At 35.3% G+C, this 15,016-nt stretch overlaps 5 protein-coding genes across 15 annotated transcripts in view; 3 read left to right on the forward strand and 2 right to left on the reverse strand.

Moving 5' to 3' along the window:
- The window catches only part of LOC126874133 (uncharacterized), a 65,753-nt gene extending 61,058 nt beyond the window's left edge, over nt 1–4,695 (reverse strand). For all 7 annotated transcript variants that reach the window (XM_050635836.1, XM_050635837.1, XM_050635833.1 and 4 more), the window contains exon 1: nt 4,502–4,695. The gene's annotated coding sequence lies outside the window, so the exon portion shown is untranslated. The remainder of the gene's footprint in view (nt 1–4,501) is intronic.
- LOC126874112 (potassium channel subfamily K member 18-like) overlaps nt 1–8,745 on the forward strand; it is a 32,385-nt gene extending 23,640 nt beyond the window's left edge. For 3 of the 4 annotated variants that reach the window (XM_050635774.1, XM_050635773.1, XM_050635771.1), the window contains 4 exons: nt 4,702–5,122; nt 5,425–5,782; nt 6,184–6,575; nt 7,157–8,578. In XM_050635774.1, the coding sequence (XP_050491731.1) occupies nt 4,865–5,122; nt 5,425–5,782; nt 6,184–6,575; nt 7,157–7,762 (1,614 nt within the window). In that variant the 5' untranslated portion in view covers nt 4,702–4,864 and the 3' untranslated portion in view covers nt 7,763–8,578. Of the gene's footprint in view, nt 1–4,701; nt 5,123–5,424; nt 5,783–6,183; nt 6,576–7,156 lie in introns of all 4 variants that reach the window. The other variant, XM_050635775.1, reaches the window with a different exon arrangement.
- Nucleotides 8,555–9,415, forward strand: LOC126873896 (uncharacterized; the record flags this gene model as incomplete). The annotated part of the gene is made up of 1 exon (XM_050635229.1): nt 8,555–9,415. A coding segment is annotated over one exon (534 nt), but the record flags the coding sequence as incomplete, so codon positions are not given.
- Nucleotides 9,026–12,476, reverse strand: LOC126874140 (uncharacterized). Its single transcript, XM_050635848.1, has 2 exons — nt 11,520–12,476; nt 9,026–11,062 (listed from the first exon to the last, which is right to left on the reverse strand). The coding sequence occupies exons 1-2, from the start codon at nt 11,746–11,748 to the stop codon at nt 10,926–10,928; spliced, it is 366 nt and encodes a 121-aa protein (XP_050491805.1). The 5' UTR covers nt 11,749–12,476; the 3' UTR covers nt 9,026–10,925.
- Nucleotides 12,477–12,677: 201 nt separating this feature from the next.
- Nucleotides 12,678–14,309, forward strand: LOC126874138 (probable 39S ribosomal protein L23, mitochondrial). Of its 2 annotated transcripts, none has more exons than XM_050635846.1 (4): nt 12,678–13,052; nt 13,180–13,459; nt 13,532–13,677; nt 14,104–14,309. In XM_050635846.1, the coding sequence occupies exons 1-4, from the start codon at nt 13,039–13,041 to the stop codon at nt 14,105–14,107; spliced, it is 444 nt and encodes a 147-aa protein (XP_050491803.1). In that variant the 5' UTR covers nt 12,678–13,038; the 3' UTR covers nt 14,108–14,309. The 2 variants fall into 2 exon arrangements, with proteins under 2 accessions (XP_050491803.1, XP_050491802.1); XM_050635845.1 differs by having other exon boundaries at nt 12,680–13,052; nt 13,532–13,693.
- Nucleotides 14,310–15,016: the final 707 nt, after the last annotated feature.

Genomic DNA, 15,016 nt, shown 5'->3' on the forward strand with positions numbered 1-15,016 from the left:
CGCTATAAATTTCCATTATTTCATATAGTATTTTGGCTTATCTCTTCTTGAATATTAAAATTTAAAAAATAAGGAAAGAACCTCGATAAATTAATGTGTCGACATTTTAGGTAAATTTTCGCCTCACGATCATTCAATATTTGTAATATTTTTATTTGAAAACAGTAGCTCTTTCATCCTTTGTGAAAATCACTGATAAATGAAAATTATGTAAAATAACCCTTTTTACACCCTCCATTGGTACTTTATACGCACGTAAACAACGGGTGACACTTATTTACACATTCACCCCGTAGCAACCCCCTTTTATTTACATCCTTCCACGTTAGTTAATAGGTGATCACTTAAATACAACTTTTATCTCATTTTTTTAAAGATACAAATAACAAAACGCTACATGTTTTCAATAATTCACAGAATAAAACTTTTTTTTATCCTTTCCCCATTACGAATATGGGTTTTAAACGAAATATTCATTGTAAAATAAGTAACCACATATGTGTTTGACAACAAAGCTATACTGTTCAATATTTTCATAAATTTTGTGATATTTCAGCGAAACAGTTTAATATACCATTTTTTTTCTTATGCTAGTGCGATCATACATTTTCAATACAATTGAAGATTACAGAGAAAAAATATGATAAGCACAATTTTGTTGATTTCCTTATTTCAATATTATTTAATGATTAAAAAAATGTACTTTAATCTAACATGGTTAAAAGGAAGAACGACCTATTCGATCCAAAAATATAATCTGTTTGAAGAGAACTAAGCTCTATAACTACGTTTAATAAGAAGATAGTTCAGTTACTACGTAAGTGGTTGAAAGGATTAAAAAATCAAAATCAGTTTAGAGAAAGTTCACGAAGAATTATTCACACATCGTTAAAAATTATAAGAAAATACGATAAAATAGAAATTACACAAATACGAAGGATATATTTTACAAGCAAATATTGTCACAACCTAGTCAAAGTATATGTAATTATTCAGCAGCTGATCGCTGGAGGCCTGATTGCTTCAGGAGATGATAACTAAAGACTGATTGATAGAAGCCTGATTGCTTCTAAACTTGCTGAACGTTGATCACCGGAAACTCTATTTGTCGGAAGCCTGATTATTTAAAGAGACGCTAACTACAAGCCGGTTGATCCTACCAAATTCCAGTCTCCTTTGTACAATCTCAAATTGTTAATTCGACAACGCGTTTCGTGTACTTCGTTCTTGTTCGCTTGCAAAACTTAACTACGTACATAAAATTTAGTGAAATTCCAATTTTCTATTCAATTTGATCAGAACCTTCAATTGCCGCACTATACATCGAAGAAAAATACCATTATTATAATTTTCATTAGTTAATTTTTGATAAAAAAAAGAATAAATATTACTGGCCAACCAGTACATGAATCTAAAGAGTAAAAAAAAGAGAAGAAAGAAACTCATTTACTTGGGAACACGTGTATGTCCTCCAGTCGAAACAGAGATACGTAAGCGCGATACACATGTAGTACATAGATGGTATTCAAATGCTCGTCGAGGGACAACGAGACGACCAGTTGAACAGAGAGAGAGAAAACGGAACAGTTTACCATGTAGTCCACACCGTGATATCAACACGGAGTTGTACCACATACAATATCGCTCGCAATTATTTGAAAATGTAAAAATAATACTAAATATACATGTCCACCTACATAGTGTGTAACATTTAACATTTCGCGCTCAATATTTTGATGTATAAGTAACGTTTAATTTTAACACGAATGAAAATAATTTTCTTTTGCTTTTAGTAGATATGGAATATTTCTTATTCTATATAAAAGTGTTCAATTTCTATATTTGCTTGATACTATTAATCTATATTTATTGCTACATTTCCACCTCCAATAAGTACCATCTTTCTTAATAAAACCATATTCACGAAATCACATTGAAAAGAACAAAAATATAAAATATATTTTCGCATCATTCACATCCTAAAAACAAAAAAATTCTCCAATTACAAGTTTTTATCACTCAATAGCCAGCCAGAATAAATACAATAAATTATTTCCAATAACAATAAACAAACCCCCCCCCCACACACACGCACAAATAAAACTTTTAATTTAATTTAATTCTAAATGTACTTCATCCCTCAACTTTGTTACTCTGAAACATCAGAAACAAACAAAAAATTTATTTTTCGCCCTAAAGGGATCAACCCTTCGTACGTCTATCCACCCCATTACTGTTAAAATTAGAACGTCCCATGGTTCGAACAAGTACGACCGGTATTATAAACTATATACATCAGTTATTTGAAAGTAAGTACCCGTATAAACAGATGAAAAGTGATACATATGAGTATGCATTAGTTGGAGGAAGCTCGATCGTAGCTATTTCTGCTTGTATACACGCAACGGAACGATCGCTTTATCAGTAAACGGACTCTCCTCGCGGAGGGCCGACAGAAAGCGCGAAAAGGGGACATTTATTTCGGGAAATCGAGCAGTCCGATTATTAACTTCTCGTAATGGGTCGCAGCCCGGCAGGAAATTGAAAAATACGATTACGGAACTAGCTGGTCGCGAACCGATTCTCTTACCGGGCCAAATATCGCTTGTAGGTACCCTTTTGTCAAGCTTTTTCCAAACACTGTTTTATCAACACTGTTATTGTTTATAGAAGGAAATAGTCTGATTTTTATGTGGCGTATAACTTCGTCGGATCATGATCGTTGTCGAATCATTTCTAACCCATATATCTTCTGGATTATCTTCGTGTCACTATTTTATTGGATTATTATATTATATATAATATAACGTACATATTATTCATGTTATTACACTATATATGAAATAACATAATATGATATTTCAATAAAGTAATGATACAAACATAATCCAAAGATATGCATGTATTTAGTGTACACAAAGTTTGGAATCATCGTGTGTTCCACAGAATTCACAGAATTGAAAAAACAAAACAGCTTAGAATACTGTCATTTCAAAAAATTACTCTTTGATCGAAAATGTTATACGAGTAAAGGATATTAATTTGACTACGCAAAATAAATTCTATTCTTCATCGCAATTGAAATAAGTGGAACTTCAATCATCTCTAATAGAGGTTCTACGAATGAAGAAAGGAAGAAAAGTTCTCGTTACATGAAGAATTCGTGGATTTTAGTTTGTTATCTATTATTCAGAGCTAACGACGTCGTTTCGGCGAACGAAGATTCCTCGAACGAAATACGCGATGGAGGAATTTCTAGGATTTCATAAAAATCTCCCACCTCTTGTTACAAGAATCTGACTTCTTATGTTGCAAGAATCTGAATCCTTAACGTGGTACCAGAACAAAAAATATGTACAAAAAAATAAATGTAAAGATTTAAAATCTTAAATGAAAAAATAAACAAGTGGAGAATGTAAACAACTAAACCAAGAACGTAAGCAAACAAATACAGAATGTAAGCAAACAGAAATGTTGTATAACCTACGTGTACGAATGCATACCACTAAAACAACCAGTCTCTAATTTACGATAGATCTAAATATATTTCTATGTAAATATATTCTCTTTGGTGATACATTAGATCATGGAAAACATACTTGCCTCCAAGAAAACATCTTGAAACTTTAGACGTAATCATACATCACTCTTCCAACTTCCATAACGTAGATCAAGTCACACTCTCAAAATACATTCCTGAAATGCAAATTAATGTTCATATGCCGCTCAAAATTCAAACACATCCGTTATATCTCAAACACACTAAACATACTCGCCACCTAAATCCACCAAGATCCAATCAAGCTCTACATTCCCCTTAATTAACCACCGCAGCGTCGTCGCTCATACACCTAATCACATCCTCCTGAGCTCACACTCGTCACCCGATCGCATCTCCAGTGCCACATGACCATAGTCACCACTCATCATCGACACCTATACCAGAAGTACACTCTCTCACGCGTTCCCTGAGGTACCAATAAGAAGCAATTAAACTTGGTGCAGACGAGACATACGATATTGTGGAAATTTTACAAAAATTACGTATTATCTGCATATATTATATAGTAGATTATGTAATATGAATATTATCTTTTCCAGAGAAATGGAAAGTACTCTCGAAATTCAAATAATTTGCAAAGTTTCACTCGACAAAAAATGTCAGCACGTAAACCAGTTTTGTCAAAACCGATTCTATAATTTTCTGCCTGTACGATTTCGATAACAAAAATTCCTTTTCTAAAATATACGTAACAAGCATTTTAGAAAACAAACTGAATAATGTATGCAAGTTATAACAATAATATCGTTAGATCACAAATAATAACGAACGTTGAATAATTTTATATTACTCGAGCGTTGAAAAATTTAGTTTTGTACTAACGACCTATCGAGGGTTGAAAATTCAAGATATTAATTGAGAGTTAGTATACAAAACAATCTCCCACTTACGTTCCAATATTTTAATTATATTAATAAAAATATAAACTTTTATACTTACATATGTGTGCAGTCTAGTCAGAAGCTTTTCGATTGTACGCTCAGATTGTATCAAAAATTGAAACTTGTCGAATTGTGTAGCGTCAGCGCTATGAAATCGGAATGGCGCGAGACGTCGCATTCCTCGTCTGCACAGAGCCTTAGGGCGATATAGTTGCAAGCGACAAGATCTAATGGGATCACGGGTAATCTCTGCGACAGGCTTGCCAGCGCACCAAATGGACGAGGCTCGAGGGAGGATAGTGGAACGATAGGAGGCGACCGGTTGCGGCTGCAGCTGCGGCGTCGGTCGCTGCACCTGCAGCTGCAGCTGCGGCGACGAGGAGGCTGCCGGTAGCAGCGTGCAGACGGTGGCTAAAACATAATGCAGAGCACAGGCGACTACTATCAGAGGGCGCCGAGATGCTGTCCAGGGAGGAACGCGAACGCAAACGCGGACGCGTTGAGGATCAACGCTTCTGTCCGGGGAGCGGAGTTGCTGTGCTGTTGTTGTAGCTGCAGTACGGCAACATCTACCAAGACACCGGGATTATTGGCCAGTCTGGGTGTCTGCGTGCTCGTGCTGGGTTACACGCTGTTGGGCGCGTTCGCGTTCATGGCGCTGGAAGGTGGCCTCAAGTCGGTAGGTCATCGCTTCTTTGGTAACGTTATCTTGTCCAAAAGCTCTTTAGAAGTCTGGTATCATAATTGTATAAATTTACTCGTATTAAATAAAGTTTTTATGTTAAGGAGCGTTATACGTAATGAAAAGAATGGAAAGGAAGAGAATTGCTAAAAATCTTGTGTATAAATCATCATAAAACAAATCAAAATTAATTTGTAACCTAGTGATCCTTAAGTGATTTTGTACTTTCTTCTTTCAGAAAGGCCATATGTATGGATTATACATATATATGTGTAAAATCTATTTGTTTTCCATGGCAGGATTCAGGGAACGACCTGCTCATTCCCGGTTCCAAGAACGGAGGAGGATCGTACGTTGTGCCCAGTATCGAGGATGACACTGCGGCCATGGAACTAAGAGCGCGCACCGTTGAAAGGCTCTGGAGTATCACAGAGGACTTGAACGTGTTGTACAAGGAAAACTGGACACGATTAGCAGCCAGGGAAGTGTTCGAATTTCAGGAGAACTTGGCACGAGGTCTCAGGAGAACTTCCTCGCAGTACGAACCGATAGGATCATCCTCTCGATCCAGGGACCATTCCATGGACAGAAGATCACATAGAAAATGGACCTTTAGTGGCAGTTTATTGTATTCCCTGACGCTGATCACTACTATTGGTAAGGATTACCAATATTTACAAAATATAGAATATATTAGTATCATTATACAATATTTCATGTAACGTACCACTTATTATAAATTAATAGTTTATAACTTAAAAATATTAATGTTAACTTGTTTCTCCAGGTTAACAGGTTAATACTCATGGAATATGATCTATAATCTGATAAAAAATTGACAAAAATAAAACAGAGAACAAGCGTACCAATAAATTGTACAAAAATTGAGCTACAAAGGTAATATAACACCTAGTCGGAAGCTTCAATTTATGTGACAATTTGAATTGACTGAGAACACACTCATTACATTCTAATAAACGCTCTCATATTCAATCAATCCTCGGTTGTTCCCTCAATAACAGTCGATTGTAACACAATCGTTATCATTGGCGTTTCAGGATACGGTAGCGTGGCGCCTCGCACAGTCTGGGGTCGTTTAATCACAATAGTGTACGCTCTGGCTGGAATTCCCTTAATGCTGGTCTATTTAAGCACGGTGGGCGATGTTCTCTCAAGGAGCTTCCGTCGTTTGTACGGCAGATTGTGCAGGCCTCGAAATTGCACCAGGAAGCAACAACCGCCGCCACCGCCACCTCCTGTAGGTGGCATGATGAGCAAAACCTACAGATATGATAACCATGTCGACTCGAAATCTGGAAATTACTATTCAGCTAGCAGAGAAAGCTCCTGCGACGATCTAGGAACCAGAGGCACCAGCAGTGCCATCTTGTTGGATTGTGGAAGCGAGGGACTGCTTCATGCTACCACCAGCTCCACCGCAGCGCTTCAGGTATAACATATTTCATTCGAAAAACATGATTTCACAGTAGAAAGTAGCGGTATATTGGGGAAATATGGCCAACCTGCACTTGCGGTGAGGACACTAGATGTTGTTTGTAGAATGATCAGCCATTTTTCTGGAACAAGCAAAAATATAAGAATAAATTAGAAAAGTTACATATACGTATGATCGACGGAATTGATTACAAAAAGCAAACAAATTAAGTTTAACTGAATGTAAAGTAATACGAATAGAGGGACTTCAGTTCTATACCAAATAGAGAAAAACTATGAGACATCCCATGTGTCTTCGTTATACCTTTTCAAATCTTCAGACACACTAATAAATTTTAATCACAAGCATTCTTCTAACACAAATAACAAAACCATCAAAAAAAGATTTCAAGAACTAGGTATTAAAAAGTTACAACTAGTATTTGATCCCAATTGGTATAATCTATTCCATATAATTCCTAGCTTTTCCTGAGGAATTGGTTGAAGTTGCGACATTTTTGAAACACACATATATAATGTCCTAAAAAAATATAAAAACATATAAGATATGGTAAAAAACATTTTAATCTTTCGCAGGACGTAACATCAGGAAACAGTAAACGCCATTTTCACCCGTGCTCGCTGTCCCTGTCGACGAATTCGTCGCCAGGTTACGTAGTGGAAACGAATCCCGTGAGGATACCGATCAGTCTCTGTCTAGTAATCATGCTGATCTACATATGCGGTGGCGCAGTGATGTTCAATCGTCTGGAGGGTTGGAGTCTCTTGGAAGGTGGCTACTTCTGCTTCACCAGCCTCGGAACGATCGGTTTCGGCGACCTGATGCCCGTTGGACGAAATGCCGCGTCCGCCACCCTGGAGGAACTCAGTCTGTGCGCCTGCTCGCTCTACATACTCGCCGGGATGGGCCTGATCGCCATGTGCTTCAACCTCGTCCAGGAGGAGGTGGTACGCGTGGTCAGGGTCTTCGGTAGAACCTGCGGCATGTCGTCGGGGGTGGTGGTCGGACCTATCGGTGGTACAGGTATCCCTGATGCAGGCATTCGACGGGGAACCGCTAGATCGTTCCGGGCGAGAAACTATTTTACCCGGCCACGCTTTAAATTTCCTGAACGCTTTGAGCCTGGCGACGAAACATACTATTTCTATATACAGAACTGCGAATTTATAGTCAATTATTAAACATAGTGTTATACAGTGGCTTAATCGTAATATTATGCGTGACAGTATTGTATGAATATAGATAATACTGTTTACGAAAAACATTATTTATATGGCAGTAGTAATGTTATCGTCAGGTCTGATCCCATCACGTTTCCTGGTGTGGTAGACTTGGAGAAAGACTCATAAGAATTTTAAATATTTCAACTTCTGCTTATCACTGTAAAAGAGTTACACAGAAATTTATAGCTTACTGTGATCTTGAATCTTCTCAAAAATGCCACTATATTATCCTAAGGGAAATTCTAAGATATTTACAGCTTACAACGATCTTCGATATTTTCAAAAATATTATTAAAAAAATCGTCTAATAATATAAGCAGTTACCTTCTCTTCGCCCTCCATTTATCGAAACTCCAGTTTTCCACCCCAACAGCGAAAGCTTCGTTTCCAACCGAACCCAGGCTCAAAGTGTCAAAGGCATCACGAACAAATGAGTCGAGCTCTCAATCGTTTGCACGTAGAGCGGTTCTGATCCACTCGCGTCGGGGATTTCGATCAGGCATCTTGACCACTCTGCATAACCCCTTCGTTTAAAAAAGCCAAAATGAAATCAAAATCCATTTCAATCAAACCAAAGACCGAAAACTCTCTATCCATCGCAACCAAAAAGTTATAAAATCCTTCAATTCTTCATCAGGTGCCGGTCCTGGGCTCAAGGCCGACCTGGACGATGGAGGAGGCACCAGTGACTCGCGATTGTCCGAACAAGAAGAAGAAGCGATCGCCATGTCCATGGTGCCAACCTCCTGACAGCATCAGGCCAGGAGTCCCGGGGATGGGAAACTCCTGGCCCACACGTCCAACACTGCCATAAAACCATCGCCTGGTCATCATTCTCTACCACGAAAGAAAACGCCGTCTGAATCCAGAAACTCGTCGACTCAACAATTTCAACGCGCCCAGTCTCTGAGACGCAGTTGTTTGTCTCCAACGCAATATCATCACCAGCATCATCAACATCGTCAGCAGGAGAGTTCTCTACATTTTGAGTACTTCGTGCCTAGAAGCGTGAGCGAGTTCAACCTGGCAGCAGCGGCGGTCACGGACATGGCTGTACCACCACCGCCTCCTTCATCAGTCTTACGGCCCTCCTCGGCTCTAACACCGCCGATAGGTTCCGCATCGAATTCAGCGTCGTTGAATCAGCCCAGGTTATTAGAATGTTCCGGAACCGCGACCAGGAGTCGCGAGAAGATGGTCACCTTCGAAGACGAGGGCGTGAACTGTGCCACCTCCACGCCCACCAGGAAGAATATTTCCGGGCTGGAGAACGTTTTCATGTGACGCTGCAATCATGGGTGATTTTGTGAAAAAAAAAATCTAAGTTGGATGAAGTGTTCTGTGTTTCGATTGTGCCGGGAAAAAGGTAATTAGGTTTCTGGTGGAAATTAAATGAAAGTGGAATTATTTTGGATATTATGTAGATGCATGGGCAATGTTGATCAATGAGGCAGGCAAGGGGCAATTTAAAATTAGGAAAGAATTATGTATCTAGGAATATGTATGTTTCTCCTGTGTGATCTAGAGAAATAAAACTGATTGGAGAGACAGGACATTCGTAAATGATTATAATTATACCGTTTCATCGTATTTTGTGAGAAAAGAAAAAGAGTACGAAGAGCATAAAGTGAGAACATTTTTTAGAGAAAAATCTTAGAAACATGAGTGAAATGCTGGCGTACGGATTTACAGGCTCCAAGACACGATCTTCGAACAACGAAGGTGTCTGAAACGAAAATCCGCGAATTCTGAGGTTTTTTTAGGGTTATTCGCCATCACGAAAGACACTAGATTTCTACCATTTACATTATAACTACCGTTACTATAATACTATTTAATATTCTTATCGCTGCTGATATTCTTCTTCTTATCATTATCGTTGCTAGGTTACTCGAGACGGGCGGATTTTCTTCGTACAAGTTGTGTGAATTATCGAAATGTACATACGCCGCTGCATCGTCTCTTTCTCCCAAAGAACATTTCTTTTCTTTCCTAAATAACCACGTGTAAGACAATCGAAAATAAATTATTCGTACGAAAAAACTGAAATTTAACAAAAGTTAACTAATTATTCATCAATAAATAGTTGTATAATTAATTGAATAATATATATAATTTCGACAGGCATTTGATAATTTTATATTTGTTACAATATTTTATTTATCCTTTAGAAGACGTAGGAGAAAGAGGTAATGCGAAAAACGAAAGAAAGACACAGCCTTAAAAATATGCCTGACAGGCGGTTCAATTAATATTGTTACAAAAAGACAAATGAATATAAAATATAGAAAAAAAGACGTGCTCAGTTACGAGACAGTCTGTCCTAGTATAACTTTTAAGAGACTCATTTTAATCGAACTTCGAACACCGCTTAATTTTAATACAAAGTCGAATAAGCAAGTGTACGAATAAAACTATCATATAAGTGAGTGGTTGAACGGTGAAATTTATCATGGAAAATGAGAAAAAGAGAATGAAATGTTTCAAAGGTACATCATCGGTATCGTACTGAACCAAACCCAGTCTTGCAGATAAATTTTTTCCGTGCGAATCGCTATGCTGAGAGATATATCCCTAGATCGACAAGCTGGATCGAGGCTCAACGAGTGTTCAAATACGCTGTTTGTACGCGTGTTTCTTTCTTGACATTCACTAAATTTTCATTAAAGAGAGACAAAGTAAAAGTATCGAACAATCACAACTTGGACTTGGTTTTTTGTAGTTTTGAACCCTTGAACTGACAGGCTATCGATAATTCGACGTAATAAAATGTTAATAAAGAAAACAGTAAGCATTTCTACACAGTATAAAAAAAATATCACGTTTCTTCGTTTACATGTAACTGAGAAGTTTTATTTTTTATAAAATTATAGAATCTCTAAATTAAAAACAAGTAATCCAAAGTAAAGTTAGGAACAAGTAATAAAAATTACTTTCTGTAATTCTGATCCATTCTCGTTTCCTCTTTATTATTAATTTCATCGTATTAGTTTTCATATACCGTTTATTGAGTTTAATATAGTACCACTTCGAAATCAACGTTTTTGGGATGCATGCTTATAAAAGTTTTACTGTAGCACTTATCGATTAAGCTCGTAATTTTTCCTGCGATGCATATTTGTCACTTATCTTCGTCGTCTTCCTCGCAATAATCCCATTCCTCTTCTTGTGAGTTTGACCTAAACAACGATGCTGCTGGGTAATCATCCGGTTTCGAATCAGAATTATTAAAGCCGCAAGAAATGTCGCATAAAAACCCTACAAGAGAAGTAATTATTTTATATTAATATTTAATATACATACACAATTATAGAAATGTTACTATATATATACATACATATATATATATATATATATATATATATATATATATATATATATATATATATATATATATATATATATATATATATATAGTAATATTACACCATTATTATTTTATAGAAAATAATATTCAAATAATTTACACGGTGTATCTCAGTAGCCATGATACAATCGGTAAGGTAGTAAATTTACGTAAAGAAATAAATCGTAAATACAGAATAAAATTTCTTCGTACAATGTTTCGTTTTTGAATAAAATTGAGTTTGAATATACATTCGTTTAGTATACATGATATTAACTAATTACCAAATAGCGTGATTACTAAGCACCCTGTGTAATGTCACTCCAAAAAAAAATATTTCCAGGTCTAAGAAAAATACGAAAGTAAAACCTCTGATCTTGCTCATTAAATCTTCGCCCTTTTCTTTTCCAGCTTCCCCTGCGTCTTCATCCGACTTCTGCATTACATTTTGATAAAAGGTGAGTCCAATATCCATAGCGTGATTAATTATAAATTGAACGGTACAAAGAACCATGATGATCAATATCGGTAAACATAAAGTAGTTTCTACGTCGTCCAAGAAAAGATTCAGCCATTCTGGTAGCAAATCGCAGCTCATCTTCGATTCAAAATTTCATCAACAAAAGTCTTGAAAATCTTCGGTCTAACCCTTTACTTTCTCAAAATAATAGCAATCTTCTTAGACGCGTTTCGTTTTTAAAACACCGTTTTGTGTTTGCGAAACAATATCGTGAACCATATTCTTGTTAATTTAGCCGAAGAAAGAAGTCATTGCCGAAATACACTTGAACGTCCTTTTTATAGCACTGAATCGGTTCAAAAGCTGAATGTTTTGTACAAATCGATTATCGAATCAACTACAACTCTCGATTAGATATTAGAGCGCGAACGGATGAAAAATTTAAACGAAGAAGATTTCTATCGAAATCGATTTCAATCAGACGAGCGGATTCATTGCTTTGATCAAGAAATCAATATATTATTTTGTTATAAATATACCTACAATAGTATAAAATGAAATAAATTAATATAAACATTAAACTTGTTTTAGATCTAAAATGCAAGAGGCGCCTATATTTTGCCAAACATATTTTGAGAATGAAAAATTGAAACTTTGTGAAAATGTAGTTTTTATCATTCTGTAAAGCTATTTAACAACTGCAAAGTAATTTTCGCAGACCTTAATTTCTACAATTTTCGGAAGTCACACAACAGCCGATTGGCACTTTTTATATTCTTGAAGAATTGTATTATCGAAACCAATGTTTCTAATTGTAAATTTTTTAAAATTGGCGTCAAAAACTATATATCATTTTACTTTTTTCTACAGACTACAATGTCTATTAACATTGATAGAACACGTTTATAATATAAAGACAGTAACATTTATGGTTACTATAATATGTTAAAAATGTAAAAATTAATAAAATTCAATAATACAGATAAAAATAAATGCATAATTATAATGACAATTATTCAAAAATTCATACCTGTCTATCTGGGACAGAAAAGTAGATATGAACCTTTCCGTAGAACCGTACAATTAAATAGGTTGCAGCGGGGAATACGACAAATTCTTGTGTATATTAACGTGCAACCAAACAGGGCAGATACTTAATTTTGTAGATTCTTGTATATCTAGTGTGGGTCACCTTCGGCATTTGGCCCTATGGTGCAGCGTCTGTGCTGTGAAGCAACTAGAACTAGGAGTGTGAGCACTTTCATTCCCTCTCTGCTATGACATAACCTATATAACATAACCTCTTATGTATTGATTACAAAACATTGTTTATTTATGATATATACATATTTAAGATACAGAAGTTTGATATTATAAACAAAATTGTTACTGTTATAAATAAATTTTTGATCTTTTTAACGAGATAAAATGTCTACTCGTTGGTAAGTATATATTATTGTTATAAAGGAATGAAACGGAAATTTAAGAAGGCATTTTGAAAATTGTATGTTAAGATGAATCGTTTAACTATTTTATATTTTATTGACATGGTTTTATCTACTTTAACAGGTATCCCTTGTACCAGCAAGGTAATCCACAACTTAGAATATTTCTTCCAAACTTTTGGTTGAAGCTTGTAAAACCAGAACATAACCAACCAAAAAATGTAGTAGAGTTTCACTGTTCTATGGAGATGACAAGATTGGATGTGAAGAATTATTTAGAAAAAATTTATAACATACATCCTGTCCATGTGCGTACTAGGATTGCTCTTGGAAGAACTTATTCACCTACAGGTATTAAATTTGTTGTTAAAGAGGATGACGTGAAAATAGCTTATGTTACTCTAGTAAGTATTAAAATAAAAACTCAATTTTTAACAGAAATATATCTTCGTTATTAACATTTTCTACGATTTCAGCCTAAGACCGAAACATTTACATTTCCGGATATAGTTCCCAAAGAAACAGAAGATAAAACTGACAAAGCCATGCTCCAAGTAAAACAGAACTTTAAGAACTTTGCAGAAAAGAACAAAACACCTGGTTTTCCCAGTTGGTTCATAACGTAAAATATCAAAAACGTAAATTTGCTAGTCTGGTACAACAATAAATGAAGTCTAATGTTAACCAAATTAATCTGCATTTTCCCTTTTTTATTCTTACATCTATTACGATATCTTAATATAAATATTTGGTGATTGCATTAGAAATGATTGAAATAAATACTCAAAATAAATACAGATATACATCTAAATTTCAATAACAAATTGAAAACATAAATTAGTATCGAGATGATTGTTTATATAACAGAATATTACACATACTTCATGATTGTACTAGAAATAATTGTGGAAATAAATGTAGAATGTATACTTACATATCAATAACAAAATAAATCATTATGTATATGCATGTATATGTATAGTATAATGTATTATGTATTATTATGTAATTCATATACTATTATGCAAGGTATACATTCTGTTTTCAGATGATTCAATATTCGCTCAACATAAAACCATAAGATTTACATTGGGGACATTGTGGAATGTCAAACAAAAAAACTACCTGTAAGAAAGGATTAAATAATTAGGAGAAATTAACTAATAATTACAAAGGGTAAAATGAAAATTTAGATAGAAAGAGTAGGTGCAAATGATTTCTTTTGCTTTGTACTTTGTTTAAAAGTATGATATATCAAAGACAACATACCTGTGGATGAATTGGACAAAAGTAACGTACTCTGCCCCTTGTCCAGTAACCACAAACATTACATAACACGATAGTGTATGGTCTATGGCAAAGGCACCTATTCGCAGGTAAATTGCTTCGAGCTATCCCTCTTCCTCTGGCCACTCTTCTTTCATAATTATTGTAATTCAAATTGACGTTCATTTTGACTGTCTACTCCTAATTAAATCATACAATGTTCGCTATTTAATATTTACAATAAAAATATTTTTTAACAAAATAATAACAAATATAATACATATAGTATAATATACATATAATAAGAACAATGTGTATGTTCCTTATGAAATATGTCCAATATTATAGCAAACAGAGCACAAAAGAAAACTGGTTTCGATTTAATTAATACTTTCTAAAATGCGTTTGGTTCACATTAATAAATACAGAGTTAATGAAAGACGCATTTCGAATGGTAAATTCATGACACGAATACCTATGCGCAAATATGATTCACTCGTATAGCCACGACGCTTTTGGTGCTCTCAAGCAGCGTTTAATTTCCGGTTCGCAAGTAATAACCGTCTCTTTGTGACTCGCTTTTAACGCTTAATTCGTATCGTTTCAACAAAATAAAACGATGCTCGTATCTACGCATCTACGCATCTACGTATCTAACACGTGTAAGAGGATGTTACAAGTCCCAGAAAATGAAT

This window comes from Bombus huntii, chromosome 15 (assembly GCF_024542735.1).
Source record: "Bombus huntii isolate Logan2020A chromosome 15, iyBomHunt1.1, whole genome shotgun sequence".
NCBI lineage: Eukaryota > Metazoa > Arthropoda > Insecta > Hymenoptera > Apidae > Bombus > Bombus huntii.

Excerpts from the sequence above, each read along its gene's own strand:
- LOC126874140 (XM_050635848.1), bottom strand. The coding sequence starts at position 11,748 with ATGAGCTGCGATTTGCTACCAGAATGGCTGAATCTTTTCTTGGACGAC. Across the intron at positions 11,063-11,519 it reads TTTAATGAGCAAGATCAGAG|GGTTTTTATGCGACATTTCT; the intron begins GTTTTACTTTCG and ends CTTCTCTTGTAG.
- LOC126874138 (XM_050635846.1), top strand. Across the intron at positions 13,460-13,531 it reads AAATAGCTTATGTTACTCTA|CCTAAGACCGAAACATTTAC; the intron begins GTAAGTATTAAA and ends CTACGATTTCAG.